Source organism: Canis lupus, chromosome 23, assembly GCF_048164855.1.
Source record: "Canis lupus baileyi chromosome 23, mCanLup2.hap1, whole genome shotgun sequence".
NCBI lineage: Eukaryota > Metazoa > Chordata > Mammalia > Carnivora > Canidae > Canis > Canis lupus.
In genome coordinates this window covers 3653323-3672200 of record NC_132860.1, presented here as the reverse complement: position 1 = coordinate 3672200, position 18878 = coordinate 3653323, and the positions used below count along the sequence as shown (strand labels likewise).

General features: G+C 43.4%; 1 protein-coding gene and 1 long non-coding RNA gene across 7 annotated transcripts in view; one reads left to right on the top strand and one right to left on the bottom strand.

Annotated features, from left to right (window-relative positions):
• Positions 1-18878, top strand: part of ANO3 (anoctamin 3) — a 372668-nt gene that overhangs the window by 116157 nt on the left and 237633 nt on the right. The window contains exon 1 of one of the 6 annotated variants that reach the window (XM_072793742.1): positions 15063-15155. The exons of the other annotated variants lie outside the window; for them this stretch is intronic. Coding sequence (XP_072649843.1) covers positions 15110-15155 — 46 coding nt within the window. The 5' untranslated portion in view covers positions 15063-15109. Of the gene's footprint in view, positions 1-15062; positions 15156-18878 lie in introns of those variants that run through there. 6 annotated transcript variants of the gene reach the window in all.
• LOC140615372 (uncharacterized) lies at positions 11362-14231 on the bottom strand. The gene is made up of 3 exons (XR_012016044.1): positions 14097-14231; positions 13842-14029; positions 11362-11981 (listed from the first exon to the last, which is right to left on the bottom strand). It is a non-coding gene; the product is annotated as an uncharacterized lncRNA (long non-coding RNA).

Genomic DNA, 18878 nt, shown 5'->3' with positions numbered 1-18878 from the left:
TTAAAAAGTTAAAAGTTAACGATAAACCAACACATAATAGATAAAAGCAGATAAATACTTACCAATCGACTCCTTTTTGAGATCCAATCATAAAGAGAAAGAATGAGGCTATTGCTTTAACAACTTATTGGCTACTGACTAATAAAGTTAATTAAATTGTCATGGTTAGAGAATAGATCTCCCAGAAGGTAGACTGTCCAAACAAGAATACATGAAAAAAGAGAAGCAAATATTGGCAATACTTGTTAGGGACCTCTCAATGGAAGAATTTCCTCTGGCTCCAGATACCCCCCTGCCTCAACACCATGTGGCGATGGGTACCTTGAGCTGTCACGGCCTAGTGCTATGAACTTTTCAAACTGTATAACTAACTTACCTTGTCTTGACTCTAGGCTTGACAGAAATCTTTGCCTTACTGTCCAACTCCCAATGTGTGTATTTTGGGAAATGTACGTGCTGAATATATGCCATGACTGCCAGTACACAAAGGAGTACTATTTTCCATGATATAAGAATACTTTTATTAGTATTTTACAGGTTTTCATTTTATTCCGGGCTTATTGAGATAGTGACGCGTCATCTATGTAAGTTTAAGGTTTACAACGTGATCACGTAATACATGTGTACATTGTGAAATGACTACCACCATCAGGTTAGTTAACATCTCCAGCCTTTCACATAATTATTTTTTCTGTGTGTGGTGATAATTTTTAAGATCTACTCTCTTAACTGCCAAGAGTATAATACAGTATTGCTAATTATTGCCACCATGCTATACATTAGGTCTCTAGAATTTATTCATCTTATTTCTGAAAGTTTGCACACTTGGACCAACATCTCCCCATTCCTCTATCCCCATGCCCTGGTAATCCTCATCCTAGTTGGTTTGTAGGAGTTCAGCATTTTTAGGTTCCACGTGTAAATGAGAATATACCATATTAGCCTTTCTTTCTCCGATTCGTTTCACTTAGCATAATGCTCTCCCATTGTCACAAGGGACAGAGTTTTCTTTTCTTTCCCCTTTTTTTCTTTTTTCTTAGATAATATTCCATAGTTGTATATGTATGTATATCCATCGACCAACAGCTTAGGTTGTCCATGTCTTGGCTGTTGTGAAGAATGCTTCAGTGAACAAGCAGGGCGCAGATCTCTCTTTGATCTCCTGCTTTCATTCCCCACCCGCTTTTTCTCATTTCCTTTGATACACACTCAGAGGTGAGTGGAATTGGTGGATCATGTGGTACTTTGATTTTTAATTTTTTTGAGGAATCTGTATACTATTTTCATAGTGGCCCTGCCCATTTCCAATCCTATCAATAGCTCATAAGGATTCCTTTTCTTCCACAGCCTTGCCAACATGCATTATTTCTTGTATTTTGATAATAGCCATTCTAACAGGTGTGAGGTGGATATCTCATTGTGGCTTCAACTTGCATTTCCCTAATGATTAGTGATGTTGAGCGTCTTTTCACCTACTCAGACATTTGTATGTCTTCTTTAGAAAATGTCTATTCAAGGCCTTTATCCAGTTTTTAATAAAATTGACTTTTTTGCTATTAAGTTGTAGTTCCTTGTATATGTTTAATATTAACTTTTTATAGATGGTTTGCAATTATCTTTTTCCATTCTGTAGGTTTCCTTTTTTTTTTTTCCCAAATGTATCTTGGCTGTGCAGAAGCTTTTTAGTTTAGTTTAGTCCTACTTCTTTATTTTTGCTATTGTTGTGCTATTTTGCACTTTTTGTGATATCTAAAAAATTGTTTTTAATACCAAAGTCAAAGAACATCGTTCCTATATTTTCTCCTGGTACTTTTATGCGTGTGGGTCTTCCATTTATATCTTTAATCCATTTTGAGTGAATTTTTGTGAGTTGTGTAAGAAAGAAGCCTGATTTCCCTATTCTACATGTGGTTATCCAATTTTCCCAGCGCTGTATAGGTATTATTATTATCCTGCAAACCTGGTTGCCATGACTCCATCTTTGAAAAATGTTTTGTTTCCTTCTGTCAAAGTCATATTTCTAAGACTATAACTAAAAATCAATCTAGAAGTGAAAACCACCTTGGGATATCTCTCAGCAACCAGTAGACCGGCTTTTCTTTGGTGTAAAGTTTGCTCTTCTTTCTTTAGTACTTAACATCATTCACTATTTTGCCTCCAAGTAGCTTTCTTGTATTAAGTAATATACACAGGAAATTATGAGAAATTTTTGCCTACCCCAAAAGAAAGTGGCATGGAAATTTGCAAGGATAAATGATGAGTCGGTGAAGAATCCCATGACCAAAAACAGGCTTTTGGATGACATTAAATGACAATTAGAATACTAGCAGGAACAGGTATTTATCAAGCTATTCTATGTGCTGAGGAGTGTGTTAAACTCTGTGTTGGTTGACTCCTCTCAGCAGCTATGAGGCCAGGGTTACTATCAAGTACAGATTATGTGAATGCGGATCAGACGTGAGAAGTAATCTGTCTGTGATCTAGCTACTTCTTCCCTCATAGGGGCTTGAACCAGGACTTGAACCAGATCTGTCTCCTAAAAAGACAGAGCTCTTGACTATTCACAGACATGGGTACAATCCCCCCAAATTAGGGACACACAAAATTTCCAACTGTGCAAATCTGAATTCGAAGTATTGTTAGGAAAGGAATATCATCAACTTGTCTTCAGACTTGTGTGTGAGAGACAGTATTTTGACATGATTAGTCTCCAAAATCCTATGTGTAGATAAATAAATGACTAAAGATGAGAAGGGCAATTTACCAGGCAACCCTAGGTGCATTAAAAAAAAAAAAAAATCCACAATTCCAAGTACTTATTTTCATCACAAGAGAGAATTTGGTACATTTAGATTCACCTATCACATTAAATGTTGTGTCCTTTCTATCCTAGTACATGCAAATTTCATAAGGAGTTCCCGTTCCTAATAAAGAAATGGACATCCTGGGGCTAGCAGTGTCCTCGTTAGCAAGGCCTAGACTGCCAAGGCCTACTGGCTCCAGGCCCAGGTGACCACAAGCCAGAGGACCTATCAGGGAGGCCCTCTTGCCTCCTTTCTAAAGTCCCATGGAAACAATCCTCTGTACATTGTACCCGTTTTCACATGTTCCCTTAGTGTCAAGTCAGAGTATTCGCCGGTTGGTTTTCTCTTGGGAGCGAGAGGCAGATTTTGTCACATCTTACCTGTGCCATTTCAAGCCACATTACTGAGGCGTGATCGGCATGCAACGCAGCGCACGGTGTACACACCTTGATGGATCTGGAGGGAAGTTTATGCCTGTGAAACCCTCGCCACAATCAATGCTGTAAACATACCTACCACCTCCAAAAGGATCACCTTGCCCCCCTCTTATTCATTTTTTTCTTTTGTGGCAAGTCAAATGGTGGTGACCCGGGGCTGGGGGAGGGGAAAACAGAAAGGTGTTGGTCAAAAGGGCACAGAGACTTCAGTTATGCCAGGTGATTACGGTCTGGAGAGAACAGTTCTGGTAGAGTCAAGAACCCTGTAGAATGTGCCTAAAATCTGGCTAACAAGGTGGATTTTGTGTTGCATTTGTTGGTTTGCATCAAGAGCTGTGGTAGCAATTCTGTCGTTCCAGTCACCTCCAGTCTCCTTGGTGGTTCTTGCTCTCCTTATGGAGACTTGGGGGTGCATCCTGGGGACTCTGTCTTCAAAATGCGTATGTACCCCACCTGCTGCTTACTGCCTTCACTTTGGTCTAAAGGACCATCATCCCCTCCCCACCCCTCCCAATGGAAAATTGAAAGACCTTTTAGCTCATGTCTACTAAAAAGTCCTTACTCACCCCCTCCACCCACATCCTCTTCCCGACAGAGCGGCTGTGGTGACTTTCCAGGCCGCGGCAGACAGCACCGCTCCTCTCCTCGAATACCTCCCCAGCCTTTATCTTTACAGACCTTGCTCCAAAGGTACCACCACTCCCAGTGACCCCCCCTGATTCCAGCCCCTACTGATGATCCCATGGGGCACGAGGCCTCCTTGTGGCTCCTCTCACCTCTAGGCCGCGGCGCAGTCCTGGCTTCCCCCTGGAACACTGGTGCCCCGACGTGAGCATGACTTTCCACCTCACCTCTGTCAGGCCTTGGTGCGGTCACTTGCGCAGTGGGATGCTGAGTGGCCCTTCCCTGGCCATCGTGCCCAAAATTGCAGACCTCTCTCCCACCTCAGGGCTCTTATTTTTCTTCACAGGACCTACCTGAGATACCATCTTTTGCTATTTCACTGCCATGAGAGGATAAACGTTGCTTTGTTTTTTCTGGTGTGACCACTGCCTTCGGTGCCAGAACGGTTGCCTGATTCAGTGGTAGGTTCGCAGCAACACTGCTGATGAAACGCACTGCACAGTGATGTGTCTTTAAAGAGTGGCATCGAGAGCAGTTTACATAGCCCTGGATTGACTTCTCTGATGTGCATGGTGACATGAACCGGAGACCCTGGGGCTCGTGTCCTGTGTGTTCTGAAGATAGTCATTAGCCAAGTCCATGACTACTATGTGCGTGTGCGTGTGTGTAAAGCAGGGTAGGTAAAGCAGAGCATAGGGTAAAGCAGAGCATAACCGCCTCCCACACTAAAGACTGATAGCCTCTTGTCTTAAAGCCAGATGAGTAACTGCAGGGAGATTCACATGATTCTTCTGGGATAAAGGTCTAGATGGTCCCCTTAATTTGTTAAAAGCTCCCCTCTTAACACAGCTCTTAGTCTTCTGGACATGGTAGCTGGTTAAGTGTCAAAGGAGTGTAATATATTTCCATTTTCTTAGCAAATTCTGTCTTAAATTAACTCCAAATTATTGATGGGGAATGTAATTTAATCTTCATTGTTACAAACGAGAAATTGCCGCTCCTACTTACCATTTTATTCCTAAATAACATCCTAGAAAAGCCCAATCTTAGCATCTACCCTTTTTATTCTACAAATAAAAAGATAAAACTAGCAGATCTATAAAAAAAAATTGTGCAGTGGAATGACCTTCTTTTATTAGGACGTGTTCATTCATTCATTCATTCATTCATTCATTCATCACAGCACTGTAGTGGATCTCTTCTGCAACAGACACGGAGCTAGGTGAGAATGTTCATAAAGAAAACTGAAAAGAACATTAGATTCAGAATTAGAAGGACCAAGTCAGACTGGGGCATCTAATAGCAGTGTGACTTTGGCAAGTGATCATATTTTTAATGAAGAAAAGGAAGGTGATAATACATATTTCACAACTACTTAGGTTTTGTGTAACTACTGAAGGAATTATTAAGTTGTAAAATCATTTGCAAAATGCTATGTAAATATTAACTGTCTATCACGTCATAATAAAAAGCTGCATATTTTTACATAAAATAAAATAGTATAAATTATTTCATAATATAATAAAAAGTAAATAAGTATATAAGAAAGAAAGAGATTTAGAGAAAGAGAACGTGACGGCAGGGGATCTCTTCTGAACATAAAAAAATCAACAAGAGGAGGATATATAATTGTTAATAATAAAAAGCAACAGCTGTCCATAAAGAGATAGAAATACAATTTGCAGGTCCACAGTCGAAAGTTTAATTTCAATGCAGCAAATTCCATAAGGCTTTATCACCAGGGTAGCATCTGAGCAATGCCTTGAAGTGGAAGTAGCTCCCTATTGGTCATTTGTCCCCTCTTACAAGATGGCTTAGGACATGATTATTGTGCTAATACAGCATGGCAGTCAACCACATGAGCTTTACAGTCAGATTACTTTTTTTTTTTTTTTTTTCAAATTTTGGTGATGCATTTCCCTAGCTGCAGGGTTCTGAATATATTACTTATTCTTCTGTTTGTCAATGTCCTCATTTATAAATTTGAGATAATAGTACTGACCTCAAAGGTCAGTACATGCTTAGCCTACTAAGGTCCCATTAAATGTCAGTTGTTGTTGTTCTACGTGTTACTGCTGTTATTATAAGTGAGGCAGCATGCAAAATTCCTGTTGCCAAAAATGGATTTTCAGGAATACCATGCAATTAAATGAGGTGACCCCTGGGTATCATAAATGACAAAGGCAAGTTGGCAGTCCTCCCCTCTTTGTTTCTGTTTTGTCTACTTTTGTATATTGGTGTCTCCACCTTGCAGTGTCCCTTGCTGCAATCCCACCTGGTGCTCAGAGATTTTGGTTCTTCCTTTCCTTAGGGCTCCAGGATTCAGGAAGCAGAGAACATAAGAAGTGAGTTAAATAAGTGATGAACAGATTCAAGTCATATTAGTAATGACTTAATAGGGTTTTTCTCCACTTTTAATAAGAGGTGTTCAGTAAATATAATAAGCAAAAATTAAACACTTTATCTGGGTACTCTAATAACTTCCCAAACCAAAAGTTAAGCTTGATAAATATAGACCCATCATCATTACCATCATCAAGCTATTCAACACTGTATAGCTATTTATAAGTCACATCCACTTATTACTGGTTTTAATCCCAATGGTTTTACAAGTTAAATAATACTTACTTCTTTTTATTTTATATGTAATCCTTTTGTCCTTTTTATAAATTCTAAGAAGGTCTGTAAGTATATTATTTGAAATAAAAAGAAAAGAAAAGAAAGAAAAGAAAGGAAAAGAAGCCAGCTGTACATGATCACCCCTACCTGTGGTATTCAGATGGTGAGCTGTCCATCTTGTTATCAGTCTGTAAAAATCTCTGTATATAACAAAAAAAATCTTTATATTATTTCCAATCTCATTATCCATCAGTCCATAAAAATGGCCAGAATCCATTCTTTCTAGCCCTCATCCTCTTCCCTTCCAAAATCTGAGTTTTTCTAGCTCTCTGCACTTCCTCTTGCTCCTGGTACCACTCTGAAAGACTCTGTTGCATATTGCTGGAATAAGGTTCACATTGAAGCTCAGAATGTCTAAGAATCTTTTAGGGTCTCAGAAGGACAAGTGGATGAGTAAGTCAGGCAGTCCACAATATCCCAAAAGAAATGGTAAATGGAACTAAACCTCAACTTTAGGAAAAGTGTGATAAGTTAGAGAATTAGAGTTGAGGCACTGACTTTTCAGTTCCACTTGACCTTTGACAAGTGATAACAAAGTTTCAGTTTTAATAGATGTCCCCAGGTTCTCCAGAGAAGTTACAAATCCAAATATATATATATATATATATACATATGTATGTATAAATATCTCAATTTAGAATATTTGCAGTGCTTTCAAATCCTTAAAGAAGTACTAGGTAATAAAAGGACCCCAAGGCCTTTATTTAGATTTGTCCAGATTTGTCCTTTATTTACAAACCCAAAATATCTGATTTATAAGCTTCAGAAGTTTGAGAGGGGACAAAAGAAGCAAACTTAGCCCTATTAATATTGATTCTCCTTCATCAAGTGGCTGATGAGTTAACACCAATATTTTGTCTCTTTATTTTGTTTTACTAAAGGCCTATCATCCCCACCAGGGGCAGGGGTGAGAACAGAAAGGGTGAATAGAAAATAAAATTCTCTCCTGCTACCAACAAACGAGGGACCTATGGTTCAAATATTTATTCTAAGTGGGGTCACCGTAGGTTCTGGTTTGTCAGAGACAGTCCTTATTTTCTCTGATTCTATCCAACATAATCATTAATAATGTGCTAACACTGGTTAGCACAAGTGTCATAGCTATTGTCAGGCCAAAATCACATGCATGCAGAGACACAAGTAAATAATTGCCAAGTGCTATATGAGATAAAACCATCACTGTGTCTGGACTCAAAGCCAGATTAGCTGGCTCTAAAATCCAAATTCTTTCCATAATCCAGGCTGTTTATATATATATAAAGATTTTATTTATTTATTCATGAGAGACACAGTGAGAGAGACAGAGACACAGGCAGAGGGAGAAGCAGGCTGATTTGAGCCTGATGCGGGACTCGATCCCAGGACCCAGGATCACGTCCTGGGCCAAAGGCAGATGCTCAACCACTGAGCCCCCCAGGTGTCGCTAGGCTGTTTTAAAGAAACTTATTTTATAGATACGGGAACTAAGGGCTAAGAAAAACAAAATATCCTTGGGCACATCCCTTAGGAAGTAACAGAGCACACATTTCAACTGAGATCTTCTGAGGTCAAGGCTGCACGCTTTCGGAACTGTCTCCGTGTTTGGAAACCAAATACCAAGCATCATGCTAAACAGAACAGCCGTTACACTAAAGGTACAATTTGGTGATGCATCTGTTAAGAGAAATAGAAAGCGGAGCACAGGATTAATCGTTAGGGACATGACTAACTGGCACAAAAGAATCGGAACAATTCGTGATTCTATATAATTAAGTGCTAAATTATTTAGTAAGGATGAACAAGTTCAGAAGAGACTCCATGTGGGCTGGTGTGATACTCAAGGAAGAGGTGGCTCCCCAACCGGGCCTGGGAGAACCTGGATGATGAGCAACAGATGGAGAGCATTCCCCAAAGAGGAAACAAAGAGAAGTATTTTGGGCTGTTTTTGTGAGGCGGATCAAGGGAGAGATTTCGACCCAAACAGGGTTTGTGCTGGGAAGTCCAGAGAAATCTGATGGATAAATTAGGTATGAGCCAGATTATGAGAATGTCTTTAATGTGTGATTTTGTTTCACCCGTACATGTACATAACTCTACATAAATACGTACATGTGGTTATTCCCATACTTTTGAAAGTATAGTTATTTTACTTTTTTCCCTCTTTTTTGGCTTCCTTCTCTCGCTCTTTTTTTCTGTCCTGTTGTATTAACCTACCTACCCACATTCTCAGCCCAGAATGTACCTTTCTATACATTTTCTCCCTGTCTAACTAATTGAATAGATCCCCTAGAGGGGGGGATAAAAATTTTAAATTTAAAAAATTTTATGATTATAAGTCATAATCTGCCATATTGCCAGGTATGAGTTTTGCTCCGGTGTTCTGTTGGTATGAGTTTTGGTCTGGGGTCACCAAGACCAATGATGCAATAAGCACCCTGACATATGGGCTTTGTTTGAATGGGAGAGACTTCTACGAGATGGGTTATTGGTTAAAATAGGCTCTCACACTTCACAGTTGCAAAGCAATCTATGAAAGAATGCTTTTCCCAACATCCCCTATAAAAATAGATCTCATGGCTTCTTTCCATTTTTGCTAATGTGAAGAGCTTAAAAATATACCTTGCTATTTTAACTTACACTTCCCTATCAGAGAAAATATTTTTTCGTTTTAAATTATTTATGTTTTTTTTTTTAAGATTAGAATCTTACGATGTCGTCTGCAAATACTCTGCATTATTTTTTTTTTCTGTCTTGCTTTCCTTTTCCTTCTTTTTGCTCTTTGTATCAATCAGGGTTCAATTGGCAAAGCAGAGTGAGATATACTTTACTATGGAATAGGGATTTGTGATAGGAATGAGAACTTACCCAATTATAGGCATTTTTGGAGAACAGTCCAAAAAAGGATGTTGGGGAATCAGAGGAAAGCCACTAACCAGCTCTTCTGAAGCAAACAAGTCAGTTTGTCAGGGAACCTGGAGTGGGACCACGACGGAGCACTGGTGGAGCCCCCACGGAAAGACTATTGCCTCTGCACCTGCTGGCAGCGTGGCATCTCCAGAGACAAAAACAGAGCTGGACGTGGTACGGGGAGGAACCCTGTCTGCACCTGTGTCGTTCTCTCATCGCTTCCAAGCACGGTGACCTCCAGAGCGCCACGGCTACAGCTGCTTTCCTCCAAGTTTGCTCGTCTTGCACAAATGTCGTTTTGATCAGGTTTAACCTGGAACCGTATCGGGAAGGCCATTCTGGAGAACACAGTTGTAGTTTAGTGAACTTGACACAAAAGGGACCTAGCAAAGCACACAGTCGGTTTTTCTGAATATCTGCAAAATGCAAAGATAAAGTATGATCTTAAAAGCTTCTGTTAAATGAAGTTCATTGAATGTAATAGGTCAATCTAGAACTTTGCTTGTTATTCGGTCCATTATAACGGTTCAGATTTTTTGAGAAGTATGTATCGTCATCCATTAACAATTGCAATTTTTGTTGAGTCAATCATCTAATTGTTTCTGCTTTTGTGTTAAAGGCTATATAGTTTGGCACATTAAATATACGACTTACATCTTACTTACAAATTATACCTTTCACTTTAGGTAATGTGCCTCTTTAAAATTTTAGTCCTTCTAATGTGAAATTCTATCTTCTACCCTTGCTTACTTTTTTATTTGCATTTACCTGGAATCACTTTGACCACCCTTTATTACTTTGCATCAAATATTTATTCCTCATACAGTACATATCTTGATTTTAATCCAGTTTAAGCCACTGTCTTTTAGTGGGGAAAAAGGCGTGCTTATATTTGGAATATTGGCCGTTATACTTGATTTTATTCATCCCATTTTGCATTGAACCTATAATTTATGTTCATCGTTGAGTCCACATTCTCCTTTCCTTATTTTTCCTGGTGTGATCAAGGTGCAACATATTTCATTTGTCTTCTCCCTGGACAATTCATCGTTCTTTCCCTGGTCATGAAATATCACTTTTTATGTTCCTTATTCTCATAATCAAATGAGTTAAACCAGATTATTTTGTCTATTAACCTACATGCTTTTATTTGCCTCTTGTTTGATAGCCTCCCTAATAAAAGGTCTTAAGACTATTTTCACCTTCCATTTTCCTTTCTAATTGTCCCCTCTCCCCAGACTTCTGTACCATCCTTCTTTCCCCCACTCCCAACTACCCCACTTCCAACTACCTGTTTAATTTGTGGTGTTTGCTTTTCAATAACTTTTTATAGTTCTTATATTAAGTATCTCTGGAGAGTGTATTAGTGTCCGTTTAGTGTCCGTCTTTATTAGGTAAATAAAGATTTCAGATGATTATATCTTACTCTTTTTTATCTCAGGGTCTTTTCTAATTCATCTTTCTTTTGGCAGAATCATGTTTAATCAAACAGACTATGTTAGTTATATATTCCTCAAAATAATAAAATACCACAAACATGGAAGACTTAGAATTTGAAACATTTAGGGCTTTTATAACCATTTGCTATCTATTCTTAAAGAAATTACAAAGATGCACCGTTCTTCTGGTATAAAGCTTGCAAAGACTAAAAATACATATCCCGGCTGGATTTGTCACATAGATTCCAGTATATATTTGTTAAATGTACTGAAAAAAATATGTATCTTTCTCCTATTATTTGTAGAATTTATTGGAAGGGAGGAAGAAGAACTTTACTTGATATTAAGTATGATTTACTGAATATTCTTGAAGGTAACATCATGTGATCATCTACTCTGTGAGGCTACCATAAATTAATTAGATTTACTTTTATGAATGCAAGGACTACAACTGACACATTACTGATACATAAATGTTTCCAAGTCGCCAATATTTATTTTTTAGGTAAATTCAGTGGTGTCACAGTAAATAATCAATTCAATAATCTCTGCATCCTTTAACTTTTATTTTGGCAAGCTGTCTCTTCATTACTTCAGTGTTTAATTTCAGACTGCACCCAAGTTCAGGCTGCGCCCTGAATGGGAGAGCAAGGGACATGGCCTCCAACCTAGAGGCCACTTGAAATAATGGTAAGCTTTTCAGCCGAGACGTAGAATATAAAATGGTTATTCCATCATCACTTACTTTGTTCCATACATCTGCCTTCTCTTAATGCTGTCTTCTTAAACAAATCGTTTTATGTCCCTGTCTCTTCAAAATACTGTGTGATAAGAGCACCTCAGGCTAGATTCAGATCAGGTAGAAGCTGCTGATTTTCCTCCAATGCTCTCTTTTAGTCACTTACATCGATTCAGAACGCCGCTTCTGGATGCTTCTCTGAGCATCTAGCCTGGCTGCCAGCTGGGCTAACCTGTTGTTATACTGTCGCATGTGGCCAGGAACCCAAGGCGTTGGGGAAGCAGTTGTTAAATTGTACTCCGCCCTTCCATTGATCACAGAGCTTGTTTTTTTGAAGAGCTTGCCTGGGCCTTTAATAAAGTATGGATGGCGACTAGAACCAAGAAAGTAGTTCATATATAAAATATAAGTAGATCTAAAATATGTAAATGATTTTAAGATAATTTCCCTTGGTTTTGCATAAGGAAGACAACTGCTCAGGTCACTAAAGCAGCATTTTTCTAGAAGTCATTTTAAAATTTTAAATTAATTACTTTCTTTACTTATTCATTAGTAAGTCATCGCTCAGCCTGTGTGACAGGAACTATACGGGTCTCTGTCAACACTCAGAGAGTCAACACTCAGTTGGCTTTCAAGGAGATAGGGGTCTCCCTATAATAATGCCTCCAGGGCAGCTCTCTCTCCCCTTCTCTCTTCCTCACCCTTTTCAGATAAACCCACTACCAATGTGCCTTGGCGGTTCATTTTGCCCCTAATCCCCTAAATAACTGGGTTCTAGACAGGGGCTGACTATAAAGAGAATTTCTTTTTCAGTTCTCATTTAGGCAATGAGGAGCAGAGTTGGCAATCCCAGTTTCAACAGAGTCATTTATTCAAGACCCAACGAGGGAAGGACAGAACTCTCGCAGTTCTGGGGATAGAGCCCAAAACCGGGAAGCTCATGACCGGCTGGGCTGTGTGCTCATATTCCGGAGTTCAAAGGAATTCAAAAGCCTCCCAGTGATGTTAAAACAAAATTTCATACCCCTCTGGGAGGCAAAAGTTAGCGTGGGGCCTGATAAATTAATCACCAAGGAGGACAGGAGACAGGTGGTGAGCTGTGGGAGAGCGAATGCGGCAGAGACCTGAGCAAAGAAGCAGGACAGAAAAGCTAGGGCCCAAGACTGGAAAAGAAAAAAATAGATCTGCAGAATGATAGTGAAGGAGTTTATTTTTATTTTTTATTTTTTTAGTGAAGGAGTTTAAAAATATATGTACATGATCAATATAAAATCGGTATATATCATTTGTAGAAAGCAGAACATGTCAAAAAATATGGAGGGCTAAAAAAAAAAAAAAGATCAGCCTTAATCCTTACTTGCGAAATTAGTTATTTTGGACATTTTGGTATGCTTCTTACTAGTCTTTTATTTTTTCTCTTCTGCAAAATATAGTTAAGATCATTATATATGATAATCATGTTCCCTCACTGAACACTATATAAAGTATTTTCCCATCTTTAAAATTTGAAGAAAGAAATTTGAAACTAAAAATAGAAGAAAAAAAAAAAAAAAAGATCAGTTTAGCCTTCCCTGATGAGGCCATTAAATACTCCTTCCTAAACTTTCTACAATGGAAATGTCGATTCAAAATATTTCGTCTTACCAGATGATAGGAAGATTTATTTTTTTAGGAAGGTCTTTGTTCAAACCCCTCTCCACTTGAACACACACACACACACACACACACACACATACAGCTTTTCCTTGTCTGTGCATTGCCTTTCCTGTAAAGCAGATGGTGCTCGAAATTGCCTAGGCCCCTCGCGAAAGCCGTTCCTCTAGCAACCTTCCTTAAAAGATGGATTTTAAAACAAGCAAAGATGTTCTTTGAATTCCCTAGTAGCCAATCTGTCAGTCCAGCCTAAACTATTCCTAATTAAAAGTAATCAACTTTTATGAGAAGATAACTCAATCATAGTTGCACTGCAGAGGTTAGGGTGCCACAGTGTTAGAAATCACTTTAAAAAAAAAATTAATCTCTAATGAGGTTCGAACCCTTAACTGACTCCTAGCTCCAGGGCACACATGCTTGCCTCCTGCAGAATTACGCTGACACCAGGATGTCCTTATGCCTGGAAGTGGGAAGTAGGATCCAGGGAGTGGGGCTGCACCAGAATGACCTGTGACTTGAGCTATACTAGACTCTTCACTGTTGATGAACAAAACATCACAAAGCACCCCCAGGAATTCACCTATTGCCCTGGGGTTCCGTGCCCTCTTCCATCAGAGAGCTGTAAAGTGAGGCTCTGCGGAGATAGTCTCCGAGGTTCGTTCTAGATCTTCAGAGGGAGATGAAGTCACACCGAGATGATTTTTCATAACCCAGTATTTCTTCAGTGCTTGCATCCTGAGCTTTTACTGAAGGCTCAACATCTTCCTTCTGGAAAAAACAAAACAACAACAACAACAAAACAAAACAAAAAAACCCAAACATCATCCTTCATTACCAAGACTGCACACTCTTTGTGATGCCTCCCCGAGGGTGAGTCCGGCTGTTCTCTTCTGCAGGCCCAGGTGCTGCAAACCCAGGAGGGGTCCAGTCAGCACCGCCAGGCTGAGCCCAGCCCACCTATGGAAGCACGAACAGGTGGTAGCCTGAAGCTTTCCCTTGCAGAGCGGCTGTTGTGCAGTCACGCTGCAGGACCGGCTTCCTGCCCCCAGCTGCCCCCACCCTCCCCGCTCTTGGGTCGTGCGCCGCGGGGGTGGGGGGTTGGGGGGACAACACGGCAGGGGCTCCAGCGGCCTGGGGTCCTGCAGATGTTGAGGTCCCTGCAGCTTTCCCTCTGTCATGCGCCCTGGGGGGACTCTTGTACTGATGGGGCGGCTCGCCCACACCTCCCAGGGCAGGGGGGCAGAGCCCCGCTGTGCACGCGGTGAACTAAGGGGTCGGAGCAGCGGCGGGGAGAGGAGGGCGGGGGGGGGAGGGGATGCACCCCAGGCTGGCAGAACTGGCTCCAGCTCGTGGCTGGGCCTGGCGATTTGGCCCTGCCCGGGTCACGACACCTCTCGGGGACCAGGTGGCTTTGTCCGCCCAGGCAGGTGTTGGCTGTGATGGTCTTGAGAGTTCTTTGCGCGCGGGGCCTCGGGTTCTTTCACGATGTTAAGGGGGGGGGTCGATGCGCCCCGTGGTGAGCACCTGCCGAGGTACCTGCCGGGGCACCTGCCGCTGCGGACGACGGGCGGCGCCCCGCTCCCCCTGCCCCGCGCCCCTCTCCCCGCCCCCCCTGCAGCTGCTGGAGCTACAGACCCGACTCAGTCCCGCGGCCGCAGCCAGGTCGGTTCCCCCAGCCGCCGCCAGGGGGGGCGCGCGGGCGGCCCCGCGTTGCCATGACGACGGGGGCGCGCGGCGCGGGCGGCAGGTGCGGCGGCGGCGGCGGGAGGCTCGGAGCGCGGCGGCGGCGGCGGCGGCGGCGGCGGCGGGGACGGGGACGGGGACGGGGACGGGGACGCGCGGAGGGCCATGGTGCACCACTCGGGCTCCATCCAGTCCTTCAAGCCGCAGAAAGGTCGGTGGCGGCGTTGGCGGCGCGGCCCCCGCGCGTGTCCCGGCCGGGGGGGAGCAGCCGCCTGGGCGGCGGGGGCGCGGGACTCCGCCAAGTCGGGGACGAGCGGGGCGCCCCGCCGCGTCTGTCTCGGTCCGTGCGTCCGTCTGCGCGTCCGTCTCCGCAAGTGCTGCTGCGCCCACCCCGCACCCACGGGAGTCCTGTCCCGGCGTCCGCGCCGCCCCGGCCTGGGGGCTGCTCCCCGGGACCCCGCTGCTCCCGCGCCTCCGGGCGCTGCGGCGAACCAGCTCGGGCCGGCGGGGACACGCGCGGGGCAGGGGCGCGGGGCAGGGGGGGAGCGGGGCGGGGAGCTGGGAGGGGGGGAGCGGGGCAAGGGGCAGGGGGCGCGAGGGGGTGACGGGGGCGCGGGGAATGGGGAGCGGGGGGCAGGGGGAGCGGGGAGCGGGGCGGGGCGCGGGGCAGGGGGAGCGCCGGGGCGGCGGGGGGCGCGGCTGTGGCGCGGGGAGCGGGGCAGGAGGGGCGCGGGGCAGGGGAGCGGGCAAGAGGGGCGAGGGGGACGGGGCGCTGGGAGCGGGGCGCGGGGCAGGGGGAGCGCCGGGGTGCGCCCGGGGGTGCGCCCGGGGCTGCGGAAGGAGCCCCCGGGAGCCCGCGCCGCTGCAGGTCGGTTGGCACAGGCCCCAGGTGCTCGGATTTGGGGGAGTTCCAGCCGGCCGGGGGGGGGGGGGCGAAACTTTCGGGGGAGCCCGCTGCTGCCGCGCCCTGGTCCTGCGCGAGCCGGCGTGGGGTGGGCGTGCGGCGCGGTGGCACCCCGGGCTCCGGTCCCCCCCACCCCCCCACCCCCGCCTCCCAGCGCAGGGGCAGGGGGCTCTCGGGGTCTCTCTGCTCAGCCTCAAACCAAGAGACCCCCAAGCCGTCCTCCCGCTCGGTCTTGACCCCTGTGGGAAGCATCTCTCCGGGAGCACGTGGATGCCCAGGCGCGCTCCCAGTCCAAAGACTTTTATTAATGACATAAGGACCCTCGTATGGAGTCTGCACCGGGATGGCACTTAGGCCGCAGGTAGTGCTGAGGACGCCCCAAGGCGCCCACGATGTGGATTCTGGGGTGACAGCTTGGCGCATTCAGAGTGAACTGAACACTCGTTAAGTATCCCTGCCTCCTCCCGGGGCTTCTGTCCTCTATTTATCCATCTTTGTCCATCTACGTCAACAGTTGTTTCCATGCAGATCTTTGACTTTTAAAAGCAAAAACTGGATGGAGGTAGCAGGAATAGTTCAGTGGAGATTGCTGCGTTAGGAAGAATATGGGCCTGAAGGAGCTTCGGATTCCAGGATTTTATACTCTGTTTACAGTCCAAGAATCTGTAGATTCTTTAAAAGAAAAGAAAAATGTGTCGAAATTGGGAATAAGGTGAGACACTAATTTCCCCGAGTGTGCAATTCCATCTGGAATCTAAGTTTCCAAAGAAAACTAAATTGTTTCAAGAAGTCGCGTTCTCTTTAATCATTATTTTTAAACACATGTACATTTTCAGAATGAAGATAAAGATGATAGGAACTTTGCCCCAGCGTCATACAGTTAAGATTCTCCTCTGATGCATGGCGGCAGGCGACTCATTTCTAGAACCTAGAACCTTGAAATGGTCCCCACAGGACTTATGTATGGGTACATACTTTGTTTTTATTTTTTATGTTTTATTTTATTTTTTTTCATACTTTGTTTTTAAAAGGAAGCAACTGCCAATGGAAGGACCACCTGTTATTGCTCAGAGTGAGTTATAAAAAAATCATACAGATCTCAGTTCTTCATTATTATCCAAAAACACTTAGTTTCCTTTATGATGCATTATGGGCCATTTATTTTCAAGTCTTTTACTCTTTGGCACAGAAGGCAACTTTAGCAGAAGGATAAAGGTGGAGACGAGGAGGGACAGGAAAGGAAGCACCAGTACAGTGGCTCTGGTTGGTTGCTTCTTAACCCTGAACGGGCATTTCAAAAAGACATACCAGACGGAGGATTAGCTACTTTAATTTTTCAGAGAAGCAGCAAAATAATACTTGAGATGCTTTCTGACCCAGGAGGCAGGAGACAGAAAGCTATCAGGGGTGCTTTTCGCCATAACATTGACCTGCAAACTTCCCATTAGAATGGAGAACATGCTGGAACTCTCTGGAGTTCTACTTTCTAAGCTCACCTTCCTAACTAGTCTAAAAACCTCAGCCAAAGTGTTTAACATCTTTGGACTCTACTTTGTTGAAACATTGAACTCCTGACGCCTCCTGCCTTTTTGATTTCCCCTTCTCTGTTCTTTGGGGAGGGGCAGGTGGCTGTGTGAAAGCAGAGATAATGGCTTCCTGGGCCAAAGAGGAAAGCCCAGCTTTTAGTACACTTTTTTTTTTTTTTTTTTTTAGTTCACTTTTAAGAAATAATTTCGCTGAGTAAACCAGTTTCTAGGGAAGACCCTTTGTTTTAATCAAGGGAGATTAATGTTTGCTTTTGCCTTTGATTTCAGCTTTATAATACCTAGAAAGATCAGGAGATACTCAGAAAAAAAAACCCTTATTGTAAGACTTTAGAAATATTCACCATCACTTGAAAAAGAGACACACTCTCTTACTCTAAGCAGGCGTGGGGACTTTTCCTTCCATGAAAACTGTGAAGTAATCAGTGCCTGAGCCAAATCCCCTCCCTGATATTACTCAGCATTTTTCAAGAAGTCACTATAGATGCCAGAATCGTTATCTGTAACAATGAAATACTGTCTGTAAAGCCGAATTTCTCCATTAGTTTAATGTAGGATCTTTGTTTTCAGCCCTGGATGTGAGCTCTTCATGTACTACTTACAAGTTTTGTTCTTTAAAATCTCTAAGCTTCAGCTACTACCTCTGTGAAATGAAGATATCACCTGGCAAAGTCCTAATGTGTTCAGCAGTTTGTCTGGCACGCAGACTGGGGCTCATAAATATAGTGAATAATTAATAATAATGATGATAGTTACTCTTCTTCCCAGGCCCGTCCGCCTCTTTGTGGACTACTTAGGAGTAGAACAACATCCTCAGCGATTCCCTTATAAGTTGTTGCCCTTTATTTTACTTTGTCTCACTTTTGTTGTTTTGGGGTATTTTTAAGGAAAACAAGACTCGAGGCCATCTAGAAGATCCCGTACAGTCGTCTTGGGCTGCAGTCACAAACTACCCAAACTGCTATGCCCATTTCTCAGGAAAGCCTCTCAAAACTTCCCATAGAGTAAGTTTAGATATTCATTTCATAATTTCAAAATTTCACTGCAAATAAATCGGACCTCTTCACTCTCCACTCAACCTGTATTTATCGAGCTCTTGCTGTATGCCGGGCAGGGTGCTTAGCGATGGCGTTATCAAGGACACTTTCATTCTTGAACCTATTACTGCAAAAACCTTCTTCAGAGGACTTTGGATAGTAGGAAGGCTGAGAGCTTTGCTCAACACCACCCTTTTTTTATATATATATATATTTTATACATTTATTCATGAGAGACCCAGAGAGAGAGATAGAGAGAGAAAGAGAGAGAGAGGGGCAGAGACACAGGCAGAGGGAGAAGCAGGCTCCATGTAGGAGCCCGATGCGGGACTCGATCCCGGGACTTCAGGATCAGGCCCTGGGCTGAAGGCAGGTGCCAAACCGCTGAGCCCCCCAGGGATCCCCTCAACACCTTTATGCAAATTGTAGGAAACTCTGCATTTTTCCAG